This window comes from Sander lucioperca, chromosome 1 (assembly GCF_008315115.2).
Source record: "Sander lucioperca isolate FBNREF2018 chromosome 1, SLUC_FBN_1.2, whole genome shotgun sequence".
Lineage (NCBI taxonomy): Eukaryota > Metazoa > Chordata > Actinopteri > Perciformes > Percidae > Sander > Sander lucioperca.
Window position 1 is genome coordinate 53,634,278 of NC_050173.1, and position 15,781 is coordinate 53,650,058.

General features: G+C 39.6%; 2 protein-coding genes and 1 long non-coding RNA gene across 3 annotated transcripts in view; all 3 read left to right on the plus strand.

Moving 5' to 3' along the window:
* polr1a (RNA polymerase I subunit A) overlaps positions 1 to 10,688 on the plus strand; it is a 56,318-nt gene extending 45,630 nt beyond the window's left edge. Inside the window, exons 34-38 of the mRNA XM_036005923.1 lie at positions 922 to 1,122; positions 6,068 to 6,185; positions 6,400 to 6,564; positions 10,139 to 10,256; positions 10,294 to 10,688. Of these exons, the coding sequence (XP_035861816.1) occupies positions 922 to 1,122; positions 6,068 to 6,185; positions 6,400 to 6,564; positions 10,139 to 10,239 (585 nt within the window). The 3' untranslated portion in view covers positions 10,240 to 10,256; positions 10,294 to 10,688. The remainder of the gene's footprint in view (positions 1 to 921; positions 1,123 to 6,067; positions 6,186 to 6,399; positions 6,565 to 10,138; positions 10,257 to 10,293) is intronic.
* Positions 2,109 to 2,741, plus strand: LOC116036511. The gene is made up of 3 exons (XR_004101632.2): positions 2,109 to 2,154; positions 2,323 to 2,483; positions 2,544 to 2,741. It is a non-coding gene; the product is annotated as an uncharacterized LOC116036511 (long non-coding RNA).
* Positions 10,689 to 12,667: 1,979 nt separating the features above from the next.
* st3gal5 (ST3 beta-galactoside alpha-2,3-sialyltransferase 5) overlaps positions 12,668 to 15,781 on the plus strand; it is a 42,403-nt gene continuing 39,289 nt past the window's right edge. The window contains exon 1 of the mRNA XM_031280154.2: positions 12,668 to 12,797. Coding sequence (XP_031136014.1) covers positions 12,790 to 12,797 — 8 coding nt within the window. The 5' untranslated portion in view covers positions 12,668 to 12,789. The remainder of the gene's footprint in view (positions 12,798 to 15,781) is intronic.

Below are 15,781 nucleotides of genomic sequence, written 5' to 3' on the forward strand. Positions count from 1 at the left end.
TATTTCTGATACCGTGGCGGCAGAGGAAAACAAACAAGCATGCAAATGGAAATTATCGTGAAAAACTATCGAGCTCATTTTTATTTATCATGTAGTTACAGGATCTTATCTCGCTCACACCATTGGGTGCTTGCCAATAAATGTCAATATGCAAATCATGAATCATCTCAAAATAGTAATAGTAATAATTATGGAACTACTTCATAATGCTGTTTTTTGTTTGTTTTGAATGTACTGCAGTATAAACTCCCACTACTAGCATTACTGTTGCATGTTACTGATCATCAAAGCACGAAAAGTAGGAAGTGGTACGCTTCACAAGGCTTTAATACATCATAGCCTGAGTATTCGAATCCATTACGAGGTCAGGTTTCATCAAGACAAGACAAGAAATGCTGCTTGCACTCTGATTGTGACCACAGAATTGCAAAAAGTGAGAGAATATTGAACCGCATCATGCAATGTTGTCAAGACTTGCCAACACTCTCTCGCACACACACACACACACACACACACTTCTGTACAGTTATGTCCCGCCCGATTCAAGCAGACATTTGGCAAATAAATGTGCGCGGTTCTCTAAAAGCCTCTAAAAGCCATTTGTCAATTGTGAATTGATTACACACATAACACAAGTTCCATTATCTTCCATTATCCCAGCTCTGCTTCACTGTTGCTGTCCTTATCTAAAGTTTAGTATTGGTTTATTGATTAAAAACACCTGTCAGGCCAATTCAAATTGAGGTTTCTCAGTAGCCCCTGTGTAGAAACATTGATAGCACAATATATACAACAATATATAGGTTGTTTCCACATACGCAGGCGATCTCATACAATACCCTTTTTGTCGGGAGATGGGAATACGCTGGTTTTAAACCGTACAAACGTTATTCATCCACCTGTTGTCTCCCCCGTTCATAGGTTGACCTGGCCTTACCGGTGAGCAAGGTGCACTTTGACCTGACTTCAGTCCTGTCCACACTGGCCCAGAACGCCGTCATCATGGAGACCAAAGGCCTGACACGCTGCCTGCTGAGCGAAACCACAAAAAAGACGGGAGAGAAAGAGACGGTTCTCAACACAGAGGGCATCAACATGCATGAAATGTTCAGGCACAGTGACGTACGTACTTTTTTGGTTTTGGTTCACCCATCTCATTTTTAACACTAGTGCAGTGCCACCGGTTGCTTGGCCTGTGGTATTGTTGCTTGCAGCTTTTTTACAGAACTGCTCAGACCGCATCATCTCATCAACTTCAGGGAGAGAGAGAGAATACTCACACACATACAGAAAATACAAGAAATATACTAGAAATAATAAATAAGATAACCATAGATCAAAATACTAGAACTACTACTAAAAGAAATATACTTAGATGAATAAAAAGAATGTACATGTATATACAAGTGTAAAATACAATTTACAACCTACATACGTAAGATATATAACAAAAATAATAATAATAATAATAATAATAATAATAATAATAATAAGTCAAATTGACTATAAATGTAAAAAATAAAAAATGACAAGATCAACATATAAACAAGAACTGAGATGTAGTTAGTTTGGTCTTTTTGTGCTTCTACCATAAAAGTAAGTAGTCTACATAGTTGTATATGGAGGTGTGATGAGATCTCGTCCCTCAAGATCTCGCGAGATTAAAATGTGACGAGATTTCTTGTAGAGGTAAACCTTGTCTCGCGATATCGGTCACAAGTGCAGAGCAGCAGCCAGCAGACAGTGTCTGACCTGGTTGGTCTTATAATACCCTATGTACTCCTAGCTCTCTATGTAGATGCTGTGATGGTTGACAGTGTTTCCTATAGAATTGTTTTCAGCAGCGGGGGTGGGGGTGTTGAACGTCAAAAAGTAACGTTACCTGAAAATGGTGTGTAGATTCTTTTTAGCATCTCACATCACACTTTCAGTCACTATGACCACTGCTACTACGGTCAGAAACATTGATTGTGCCAAAATATGAACAATAACGTCGCTGTCAACGGGCTTACCTGCTAATGTTAGCTACCGACCGTTACCTTAAAACCATCCAGCAAATAGACGGTGCCGTTACCTGAAACCGGTGATTTAACGTCACCGCTCAATTTACACACAGTTTAACAACAAAACAAAACGCTGAGTGAACATTACTACGTTTTTCATGTTGGTTTTGAGCGGTATGCACCCCCACTAACCTGGAAAACGGTTTTAAAACAGTAACGTTAATACAGCGTGTCGGAGGAATACAGCGTTCTCCTGCAGCGTGGAGTCAGAGGCAGAGGGACCGTCACCGCAGCGTTCGCTAACGTTAGCTTCTTGTAGCTACGTTTTTCATGTTGGTTTTGAGCGGTATGCACCCCTCGTGGGGAAGAAAAAGCAATTCAACTGAAGCACTTACCATGAGATCACAGGCTCACTTAGTTTCAGATGGTTATAATGGCATCACAAGTTCAAACAGTGAATGCTTGTTTGCTTGTCTGTATGTATGTCTGTTTTCTTGTATTTCACAATATTTTCTGTGTGTACTCATTTGGGTGTCGAAGGGAAGAAGGTTCACTCAGTTTGAAGTGGTTATAATGGCATCAGTGAATGCTTGTTTCTTTGAACTGCTTTAATTTATCATTTTATTTCTTCTATTAATTTTATTCTAAAGGTGAAATAAATGCAAGATGGGTTAGGGTTGCAAGATGTTTCCAAAGTCAGTGAGTCTCAATCTGTTCTGTTGACTTTCCCTATCTGCATTGTTCTATTGACCTAGAGGGTGTAGTTTTATAAATCTCAAACTCTGTTTAATGGTTAGAAAACGTGTTGCCGTATAAACCTGCAACTCAATGGCCTGTTGGTTTTAAAATATATTGAGAAGATATTAAAAATGGTATTAAAAGGTATTGAATTTACCTCCAGGATTTCTGTATATACCCTGAAAAAGCTGCCGGTAAAACCCAGCGTTAGAATATTAAGAGGCTACGGCCTCTCTCTCTCTCTCTCTCTCTCTCTCATTCGCCCCCGACACACACACACACACACACACACACACACACACACACATTGACTCGCGTAGATCGCTCTCTTTCGCTGTCTTTTTTTTAAACTGAGTCGAAAGCAGAACTTTACTTTAAATAATATTAAACAAAGAGAAATGTTCAATACAAGAGCAGCCGACTTCCTTGTTTAGTGCTGCAATGAAACTCTTGGTTATGTTGTAACCTTGGTTCTCTGAGTAAAGACTATTTTTCCAGTCATATTTCTTAATTGTAGTTTTCTTTAAAGTGCTCATATTATGCTCATTTTCAGGTTCATAATTGTATTTCGAGGTAATCAGAATAGGTTTACATGGTTTAACTTTCAAAAAACACCATATTTTAGTTGGGAGTCGCACATGCGCAGTACCTAGGTAAGCACTGCTAGCTAGTCAGACGCCACGCTAGCAGCTAGGCGAGCATTATAACGTGTGTTACAAAGTGACGCACATTCGTCTCTGAAGTAAAGGCTGGACTACAATAGAGCTGTTTGGAGCAGTTTGTGAACAGTGTTTTCTGTTGGAGATGGTAAGTCCCTTTGGGGTGGACTTTGGGCTTTTTCCCTTTGTAAACCTATAACGTGCACAAAAAAGATATATAATACAATAAAGGAAAGGGAAAAAGCCAAAAAGCATAATATGAGCACTTTAAAATAGTGTTAAAATCTCGTCTCGTTCTCGTGAATCCAATCTCGTTGAGCGGAGTATCTCGTCACACCCCTAGTTGAATGGTTTCTTCCATTTAGTCCAGTTATAAAGGACATGGATCAAAGACTTGTGGCAGTGTTTTAGTCGTTGAAATAGTGTTACAATGAGCGCCCGATTCAATGGTTCGGTCTTGGGCAACTTTGATGGTGGAATCATCTGCAAGGGGTTTTTGCCCGGTCTTTCCGTTTGAAGGATATTCCAAAAACGGGTTTTCCAATCATCTTTTCAATGATCTCATTGCCAACCGTCTCAAACTCATTTTAGAGGGTTCACACACAGGCCTCTGTTCGGGCTAATTCAAAGTTGTTTATGATCAAAGTGATACAACTCCAATTTAAGTTACTTTTGGTTGAAATAACTTTTACATTGAATGTCAACTCTGTGTTTTAGCAAAAAAAAGGGTATGTGTCCAAAAACACGCACTGAGTAGGAGTTACATGACATAGGCTAAATTGTTTACATCTCTGGTTCACCCCAAACAAAGATAAAACCTTACAGTAATCTCACAAGATCATGTATTCCATAAGTATGTAATCATGTCAGTGCAATTTAGACAAGTCCAATGGATTTATAGACCCAGCAAACATGGGGTTGGACACCAAGATTACTTGGCTAGGTCAAATAATGAAGGAGTTAGGATATTCTAAGCAAGGGCTTCCTGCCCATCTTGGACACCATCTTGAAAATTACACCTTTCTAGTGGTCAAACTTTGGTAAACTTTTAGTATGTTATTAAGGACACCTAATACTACAAAAATAGCTGAGAAACCTTTTGTTAGAATTTTTTTAGGTTTAGTTATTTTTTTCATATATGCAGCCGCCTACTCCCCTTTCATGCTGTCCTCCAGATTGAAGATTTAAAAGTAATCTAAAAAAGAAAAAAAAAAGAAAAATTGTCTTATGATGTCCAAGCTCCCTTCCAATACCCCTGCAATGTGATCGTGAGTCTGCACACGGCGTTTATTTTGAAAGTTGACAAGATGCTCTAGCTATTCCACTTCCTGTCAGGGCCTGTGCAACTCCCTGCGACTCTGTCAAAAATAGACCTAACGGGGGGGGCGGCCTCTAGCTCACCCAGTAAGAGCGTTCGCCCCATGTTGGCTGAGTCCTGTAGCGGCGCAGGTTCGAATCCGACCTGCTGCCCTTTGCTGCGTGTCATCCAAGGGGGGTAAGCGTCTGTCAACAACCTGTAAATCCCATGGCGTCATTTTGATGCTAACAAGCACTCACCCGCCGTTAGCATTCGATTGACTGCCATTCATTTTGACGTCACTTTGACAGCCAATAACTTTACATCTGAAGCGTTTAAAGACTCTATTTGTCCATTGTTTATTTCTAAAGAAACACGACAATGTATAAAAGGCTCCATTACCTTGTACCTCACGTTATGCAGGTGTTTTTGTAAAAATAGGCTAACGACTGTGTCATAACCAAGCGACTTACGCTTAGTAGAGGAATTACCGTATAGTACAGGAGAAGCTCACAGGCAGTTTCGACTTACATTAGCTGTTTAAGTTTAATTACTAATGTTAACTAGGATTTTAGTTAGCAATAGTTAGCCTGTGCCTATGTTATCTCCTTACAATTACCTCAAGTGGCCACGGCGCAGCCAGAACGCATTAAGGGGTCACAGACAGAGATTCCTGCCTTTTTTATTGCCTTTTATTAGTTAGATGAGACTAAACTGCAGTTTGAGTCAAGGACAGATTGCAATATAATGAAGTTTACCATTTCTATTTAAAAATGGTGCAAGTGCAACACAACAAAACCAATAAGCATGACTGAGCATTTTCAGTTCTCTTTCTTTTTTTTGCAGTACTGGCATCTGTGCTGATTTTTCTTGGCACTAATTTCTCTGAAGCACTATAATGTACAGGGTTAATAGATGAATTGATGGGATGTGGGTTTGACTTATCAATGTAGTTTGTCCTTTTTTGTCTGTTGTACAGAAATGTCTAGTAAATATGTCATATAATCTGATCAACATAGTCCAATTTAATAAAATATTGGGTTGTTATTTGCTTTTTGGACTGCAGATTACAATGCCAGTTGGACATATCTAATTCAGTTTGGCCTGTATGAAATAATATTTTCAGATATCTGACTCAGATGTGTGACTTTTCCGATCTGTTGTTGAATGTGACAAACTCTTTGTTGTGGATTTGAGTCTTGCGAAACAAAAATTATATTTGGTTTGGATTGCAACAGCGTTTAAATACTGAAAAATGCAGTGACTTCATAATCAAAGAGTTTTTGGTCAGAGTTAGTTGCTCAAGAAGTGTTATTGTACTATTGTTTGGTGATAATCCCAACATTGAGACTATATTTTTTCCCCTCCAGATCTTGGACGTCAACAGACTGTACTCCAATGAGGTCCACGCCATGGCTAACACCTATGGGATTGAAGTGGCTCTGAAGGTGATAGAGAAGGAGATCAAAGATGTCTTTGCTGTCTATGGTACGCGCACACACACACACACACACACACACACACACACACTCTCTCTCTCTCTCTCTCTCTCTCTCTCTCTCTCTCTCTCTCTCTCTCTCTCTCTCTCTCTCTCTCTCTCTCTCTCTCTTCCACAGTAAATCCCCAGATCTTAGACCACCACATGACTGTCAGAACCACTCACACTTTTTGTCTGTGTTTGTATTTCTCTGTCCGTGTCTAGGCATCGAGGTGGACCCCAGACATCTGTCACTGGTAGCAGATTACATGTGTTTTGAAGGCGTCTATAAGCCGCTGAACCGGCATGCCATCCGCTCCAACTCCTCCCCTCTACAGCAGATGACCTTCGAGACCAGCTACAAATTCCTCAAACAGGCCACCATGCTGGGTGAGGAATGGATGATGACAATAATAATGCAGAGAGAGAAAAAAAAAGCCATTTCTACTAGAGGTGTTGAAATTAATCAAATAATCGATGCATCGAATCGTGGACATGGACGATGCTGCATCGATAATCGGCCAGGCCATAATCGATTATTTCTGTTTACAATTTAATGTATGCCTAACAACTTTTCTGTTGACATATTCTGTTATGTTTTGCACATTCAGGAAGTGCTATGTGCTCAGTGCTGTAGTTTTATATATCCAATTTATTTAGTATTAGATCACTGCAGAATGTTTTATTTTTGAAGCTTGAAAAGCTATGAATTAAATATCCTATATGGCTTTAACAGAAAAAATGTATTTGACGCATTGTGATGCATCGAGATACCGAATCGCTGACATGATAATCGTAATCGAATCGGGAGATCATTGAAGATTCACACCTCTAATTTCTACACATAAGTTGATTTTCTTATTTGTCGGAAGAGACGTAGTCTCTATCCTTGACGTTCCACTTCCGGGATTGCTCCGTTGCCACTGGAAAATCTGCAAGGATTTCACTCATTTAGGCCTGATATCCGTTGCCTTGGGCTTCCTTTGTGTTGGCATTTTAAACTGGTGGATTTATGAGGACTATGGTTAACCTTTTCTCAGATCTCTGCAAGGTAAATCCAGACAGCTAGCTAAACTATCTGTCCAATCTGAGTTTTCTGTTGCACGACTAAAACAACTTTTAAACGTACACACGTTCCACCAAAACAAGTTCCTTCCGAGCTGATTTTGCAGCGGCACTGTGGCTTTTGTCCGGTGCTTAGCACCGCCCAAAACAATTGTGATTGGTTTAAAGAAATGCCATTAAACCAGAGCACGTTTTCCTCCCATCCCCGAATGCTGTGTGGACTAGTCAGACCCTCCTCCGGCACGCTTTGGAGGAGGGTCTGGCAAAGTGAGACTAGAAGAGACGTGACGCTACTCGGCTCTAAGTGTGTAGAGCAGGGCTGGGCATCGCCACTGATTTCCTGAATCGATTTGATTCACAATGTCCCGATTCAATTTCCGATATTGATACGATTAGGGATATTTCAGTTACAGTACCAAATTTGCTCAAAAAGTGAAACAAAACCTTAGAGAACTTATGCTGTAAATTGTACAAGGAACCATATAACCTGGTGCGTTATTAAAAATGTGAATGCTGCCGTTAAGAAATGACCCCAAAGCGGTTACACAGAGACAGAAAGAAGTGCTTTTCTTTTTCCCCCTCACTCACATTAAGCCTAATTTTGGTGCATTATTTTGCATGCGATGGATTTTGTAGATCATTTAGTTTCATATGATACCAATATCTTTACTCTGGTTAAAAATGGAGCCTCTGAGATTTTATGAATCTTCAAATGTAGATCGGTTTCAATTTGAATTAAAGCTGCTTGCGACCGTGCATTTGACCGGCGCTCAGACACTGCAAATCATCACCAATGAAAAGGGAACTCCCTGCTGAGTTCAATAATACCTCACACAAGACTCTACGTCATACAGTTCATTAGCTGTGAAAGGGGGCGTGGCTAAAGCATGGGGGGCGGGCGAAACCATGACCAATGGAAACGGAACTCTCTGTTGAGTTCAATGATACTTCACACAATAGTGTACGAGAAACGGGTTATTAGATATTAAAGGGGGCGTGGCTTAAGCATATGGGGCAGGGGAAATCGTCACCACTGAAAAGGGAACTCTATGCTGAGCGCAATGATACCTCACACAAGACTCTACCTTAACTGGGTCACCAGTTATGAAAAGGAGCGTTGCTTAAACATAGGGAGCGGGCCATACCATGACCAATAACAAACGAACTCTCTGCTGAGTTCAATGATACCTCACACAAGACTCTACATTAAACGGGTCATTGGTTATGAAAAGGGGCGTGGCTAACGCATAGGGGGGCGGGTCAAACCATCACCAATCAAAAAGTAACTGCTGAGTTCAATGATACCTCACACAAGACTCTACCTTAACGGTTCAAAAGCCATAAAGGGGGCGTGGCCTGAGTACATGGGCGTGGTTAAAGTATAGGGGCCTGCTCAGTATCACAACTTGACCACACATTCTAAGTTTCATGTAAATCGGATGATGTTTGTCATATAAGGCTGATTTCCTGTTGCCCGCTGGGGGCGCTATGACCACAAGTCAATATTGGCTTGTATATGTCCTCAGGCATGGGCTCTTGTTGATTGTGGGAAATTTCAAGCCGATATGACAATGTACACTGTAGTTACAGCCACTTTCTCGTTCATCGCTAAACACTCAAAATGGCCGCCACGCCCACACCGTTTGACGAAAAGTTTTTCTTTTAATAACTTTTCATCTTTAAGGTGTTGAGATGGTACAGACCAAATTTGAGGTCCATTGGATGAAATCTCTAGGAGGAGTTCGTTAAAGTCTAGCACCTTGACTTTTAGGCTTACTTCCTGTTGCCACTAGGGGGCGCTATGACTTTGAGCCAATATCGGCCTGTAGATGTCGTCAGGGTTGGACTCTTATGAATCCTGAAAAGTTTCGAGCCAATTGGACAATGTACACTCAAGTTACACCTGCTTCCTGTTTCGATGGCGAAAGGCACAAAATGGCCGCCCCGCCACGGCCATGCCCTATGACGAAAAGTTTTTCTTTTAATAACTTTTCATCTTTAACGTCTTAAGATGGCACAGACCAAATTTGAAGTTGATCGAATGAAATCTCTAGGAGGAGTTCGTTAAAGTACGACATGTGGAAATGGCCAAAATTGCACAAATTTCAAACTTTCAGTTCAAAATGGCGGACTTCCTGTTGGGTTTAGGGTATGGCTCCAATGAGCCTTTTTGTACGTCTTGACATGCTACATATGTGTACCAAGTTTCGTTAGTCTACGTTAAACGTACTGTAGGGGCTCAATTTTTTAGGTTTTGTAGGGGGCGCTAGCGAGCCTATTCCCGAAACTCTTAAAAGACGTAAATTTCCACCAGGCTTGATGCGATTGCCAATTTTGGTGAGTTTTTGAGTATGTTAAGCCCCTCAAAAAGCCAATTCATTTGCCGGAAGAATAATAATTCCTTCAGTTTTAATAGGGCCTTCGCCGCTGTCGGTGCTCGGGCCCTAAAAATTGTTTTTTATTTTTTATTAAAACCCAGCCCCAGCTTGGAGAGAGTAGTTATTGATAGGGGTTAGTGAATAAAGCTTGATATGAGTATGAGCAGATATTTTCTTGTGTCAGTTAGCGTCTCAGGGGATTTTCAGAGCAGCTGTTGTTAGCCGTTGCATGCTCTGCTTTTATTGTAGTGCGCTCTGCTTGGGGGGAATTCTTCCAGTTAAAACTTCTGCTCAGAAGATGACAGGTGTTCTAGGTACTTCCTGCGGTATAAATGTCCATTTTGATTGTAATTAGTGCACGTGTACAACACGCGCTAAGTCCCTGCAGTGGAAAGGCGGCCGGTAATGGAAATGGAGATCTACTCTATTTGAGATTAACTGGAGAAAAGTCAAGTTAAAAATAAAATGAAAGTGAAAAACATTTCATTTTAAAAGGATTTATTTTCTCTTTCTTTTCTCAGGGTCACATGATCAGCTGGTGTCCCCCTCAGCCTGCCTGGTGGTGGGGAAAGTGGTCAAAGGTGGAACAGGACTGTTTGAACTGAAACAACCGCTGCAGTAGCGGAGCAGATTCTGTAGTCAGCAGTCCGATTGGTTGGATGTGACAGATAAGGACTCTTCATGTAGATTCATATAATCACAGCGCTGGAGAGGATTCACTTTCACTTCTGTTTACTCAAACTGCTGTGACACACTTTAGTTCCTTGACAAATAAGTAAGAATGACAACTTTTTATCTTGGTTCATTTTTAATGTGGTGAAATGTGTCAAATGTTCTTTTAATATTTGTGTTTTGAATAACTCCTCCTAAATTCATTCATTTGAAAATGTAATCCAGCCATTGTGAAACAACTAAAGCTCCCTGTCGGAAATGAAAGAGATCACTGAGCAGTCACCGTATCATGCATATAGCCACACATGATTCCATTACTCGAAGCATAAAATCTGATAGACAAACAACCCTTTTCTCTTTGTATTTAATAATAAAATGAAAAAATGCGTATAAAAACAATGTGTCTTATTGTTTTTGTTTGACAGTGTTAAGACATTATTCAGGTTTTTTTTCCAAACTATACATTTTTTTTATCGTTTCTTTGTCCCTTATTTAAACTTTCACTGGTAACGCACACTGGTATTATGATCAGCTCATGTGGTAGATGCTAGATTGCAGGATACCCAGGGCTTGGTTTACACCTATCACCATTTCTAACCACTGGGGGACCAGAGGCAGGCGGGACTCATATTAATGTTAAAAAAAACTCAAAGTGAAATTTTCATGCCATGGGACCTTTAACGTTAACATGCTGTTGTCGTGTATTTATTATTTTGTTATTTTCATTATTTAAAAGTCACTAGAATGCAGGAACAAAGTATCTGGAACTCAATTTTTTTTAAGGGTAGGACACCCAGATACCTATTCCCTTCCCCCGCCCCCCACGCGCCAGGCAAACAGGCAAAAACGTAATGTAATACCGAAGACGGTTCCATTCTAGCCATAACCCCATAATAACGGCATTATGCAATATGACCCCACAGACATTGCAACAGAAACTCTTAACTGATCTACTCTCATAAAAGTCTCCTTTATAACATAAGAAGTTCTAAGAGATCCAAGTGGTGGGAAGTAATGAAAAATACTGAAATCGATGAATTAAGCCACAATTTCCCAACACCGTTATGCAAATTAGCATATTAATGCTGCGTTCCAGACACAATTTTTAGCCCGTAAGTTACGACTTTAAGTCACAATTCACGACTTGTTAGCGTTCCAGGCAAAGTCACCACAAACTAGAGCTGGGCAGTATATCGATATATCGATATCGTGATATGAGAATAGATATCGTCTTAGATTTTGGATATCGTAATATCGTAATATGGCATAAGTGTTGTCTTTTCCTGGTTTTAAAGGTTGCATTACAGTAAATTGATGTCATTTTCTGAACTTACCAGACTGTTGTAACTGTTCTTTTATTTGCCTTTACCCACCGGTAGTCATTACATTACTGATGATTATTTATCTAAAATCTCATTGTGTAAATATTTTGTGAACGCACCAATAGTCAACACTACAATATCGTTGCGGTATCGATATCGAGGTATTTGGTCCAAAATATCGTGATATTTGATTTTCGCCATATCGCCCAGCCCTGCCACAAACCCTTCTAGCTAGCGTTAGCTAGCAGCTACCTAACGTTGACGTTAGCTAGCGCTAGCTGATACTAGCGATTTCTAGTAGGCGACATATTTTGGGCTTGATTTAATAAACATACCTGTAGTAGTACACAATCGTACGTGTATTGTTTTACAATGTGCGGAATTACTTTACGTTGCCTATTTATGTATATTTATTTCTTTTTCTCACTGTTAATCACCGGCGTCTGTACACCATCAACAGGGGTCGCCATTGTCGTTTATGTGTGTGTGTGAGACGTCAAAAACTGTAACTGGGAGTACAACGATCTGGTACGAGTTCACGGGTAGTAAGTTACAGGTTTGACTGCCGTTCCAGGGCACTTTCACGGGTAGAAGGTTGTGAAAACACGAATTACGGGTTGCCTGGAAGGCAGCATTATTAAGACAATGCTGCATTTGCATAATAAACATAAAAGTTCAGAAAACTTACACGATACAAAAAAACGATTGTCTTAATGTAAATAATCCACTGGGGAAGTTTCATGGTGATATATTGTTAACATATTTTCCCTATTCGTCTGCAGTGTCTTAAAGTGCAGCAATGGGAAATTGTGGCATCACCGATTTCAGAATCTTTCAATACATTCCACCACTTGGATCTCTTAGGACTTGTTATATGTTATAGAGGAGATTTTTTATGAGAAATAAACATTTTTCAGCTTTTCTGTTGCCAGTTTTGGGAGATTCATCCCTTTTTTTCCTCACACATGCGTGTGCTGTACAAGGGACTAATATAATAATATGGTTGAGGACTGTGGATATGAAAAACCGGAAATGATGGGATGTATTTCGCCCGCTGATTGGCTCGCTAGCTCGAAAGGAGGCTGCTAAGTGACGCTAGGATGAGGAGCTCAGCTAACGGGATAAGCTGATTTATAAATTCTGCCAAAAGGATTCGTCATGGCGAACCAGTGGGGTCCATGGAAGGGTAAGTAAATACGTTAACACATGATATAGAAGAAATTGTAGTTTAAAGGATATACTTTCGTTCAAAACGGCGTGTGTTGTGCATGGTTGACGTTCCGTTTGGTCAGCTGAAGAGAACCCCCCCCCCCCCAAAAAAGAAAAAACAGCAGAACGGGTAATGTTACCTTTCCTTGGCACTGTATGGCACGAGCAAGGAACAATATCTAACTTAAGGTTAGCTAACTTTACTTGGGCTCCATTGTTGAAATTCATTGTCGTTGCTGCTACCAAAACGTTATCGTTTGTCCCGGTTTGGGGCGGTCTGGCATGGTTATTCAAGTTAACAGCCCCAGTCCCGATGCGTGACGTTATTTCATATGAATAGGCCATATTATTAAAAAATATAAACATGACAAGTGTAGTTTTTTATTGCGGCCGTGCCAAGCAGCAGGTTAATCAGTACCCGGTATAGCGAAATGCACATTATGGGTAACGTTAACGTTATTCTGAAGTGCTTCAGCTGAAGCAGAAAAAAAAAAACATAATGGGTAACGTTAACGTTACCCCTCCTTGGCCCAGTCCCTATGCGTGATGTTCTTTCATATCCATAGGCCATATTATAAAAAAAAAAAAAACAATAATATAGTACAAACATGACAGAATTGCAGTATTTTATTGCGGAGGTGCCAAGCAGGTTAATCTAGCGTTATTGCGAATTGCGCATTATGAGTAAAGTTAACGTTATTCAGTTAGTAAGTAAACGTTAAGTTAGTTAACAGTTAACGTTAGATGCTGTGTCACGAGGGGTCGACAGTAAAGAAAGGGCTAAGCATTCCGTAGTAGCAACTGCTGTGTTCTAATAACTAACTTATTTAACAGGCTTACGTTATCTACGTTTGAATGTTTAAAAGATTAATGGAGGAGCGGGGAGCTGTCTTATCTTGACCCACATGGCAGTGGTAGATATTTCGGTCATTGACGAATAAGGTTTTTGAAAGTGTAAAAAAAAAAAAGAAAAAAAAAGAAAATGGAGCTACAAACAATATTCCAAAATTAATTAATTAATTTAGTTTTTTTTTTTTTTTTTGTGAATTTTGTTTGTTTCTTGATTGTTTTTGTTTTGTTGTTCACGATGACATGTGGTTTATGCAATCGATTAACACTAATTTTGTCATTTTTTAAAAAAAAATATTTTTTACAATACGGACAAAAATTGTCACCAAAAACGTAATTCGGTTTAACTATGAGTATATTTAAAATTATTAATATGCAGATAATTATTCATGAACAAACCTGATTTGACATTGATGTTGAGATATTATATAGTGTGTAACATGGAAGGAATATGACATAACATTATCACTGATCTCATAATCAGTTCATTGGACTACTCTAAAACCTCCAACATATTCAAGTAAAAACATTGCACAGGGAAATAAAAAAAGGGGAAAGTTAGAAAAAAAAATAGCCTAATCTGCTTTATATTTGTATTATTGTAGTTCCTTTGCAAAAAAAAAAAAGTACTTCAAACATTATTATTATTATTATTATTATTATTAACACATTGAAGCATTCATTGTTCTTGGCAAATGTTTAAATAGTTAAATGATGAGCTGCATATTTATGGCAGCCATCCAGTCTCTGGAGTATCTTAATGTTGATATAATATTAATTTAAAAAAAGGATTACCATTATGATTATTAGGAATAATTGTATTGGTAATACTATAGCATTGCTGTGAAGTTTGCATGCAGGTTCAGAGGAATCATCTCCACAGGTTAAGTTTTAAAAATCAATCATCACAAATTATAAAACCAAATTATACCTTTCTCTTCTTTTGGCAAGTATCTTGTTGTGGCAAAATATGATACATCTGGTTTTTAATTGAATTATGGGGACATATACAAACGTGTATCAATGTCATATAGATAGGAGACGTCAATGTGTCTGCTTAGTGGGAGTCACAGACTTTCTCTCTCCCGGTGCTTCCCACGGCTGCCGGCTACACATAGACTCTCCCCCCTTGTGCAGCTCCTCTCAGTAGAGGCTACACAGCCGCAGACAGAGACTGGTGAGATGCTGCAGAACAAATTAATCATTAGCAAGATGTGTCCGGACCTTGCTCGGGCTTTCCTGTGTGTTGATTTACTTTCATGCACGTTAAAGCTCTTTTTCTCATCTGACGCCGTCAACTTCTGTGTATATCCTTTTACGACTTTTTTAATCTTGTTGTATTTTAAACAAAAAAGAAGAGCAATCGTAAAGTTACAGCAAGCGTTGGAGTCCGCGCCGTTATCTGGCCTTGAGCTGCGGACATTTACAATTTACTTCTACAGTTTGGCGAGCCAGATCCAGGAAGGAAGGGAGGAAGACGTGACGAGACCTTTCTGAACCCGGGAGGAACTTGCATTCTGAAATATCAGGGGCCCAAACGTATATCAAAAGGTAGACAGAGCCATTTTTTTCCTATTAATTCTGATTGTTGAAGAAGTGCAAGTCTCGCCTAGGTGGAAATGGTCAAAGGTCGTTTTTCCTCTCCCAAAAGAACCTAGAGCAAATTTGAATAAATTGGCACAGAGTGAAATACAATAGTAGCTAACAAAAACACTGCTAACAGGAATCAGATGTGAAAAAATATATGTTGTTTGTCTTGAAATGCCATGGTGCGGATGAAGTATGAATGATGCATTGCATGAGCTTGGAAAGTGTGTTTAAAGGCTGAGTTTGCTAAAGATTAACAACTCGAAGGTATAAGGAGTAAGGTCAAAGGATAAACTTTATTTTTGCCAAGGGGAGGCAATAAAAAGCGTGGCCATTTAAGGGAAATGACAAAATAAGGGAAAAGAGGTAAAAAATAAAAATAAAAAGAGGTAAAACTCGAGGGCAAGCAGACAGCGGAACAAAGACAGACAGTTAGACAGATAGGAGGCCAAGACAAAGGCTTCAGTGCCAGGGATAGACCGTTGTTGAAATAGTTGCAAACCAAAGGGGGGTTGTGAATGAAAA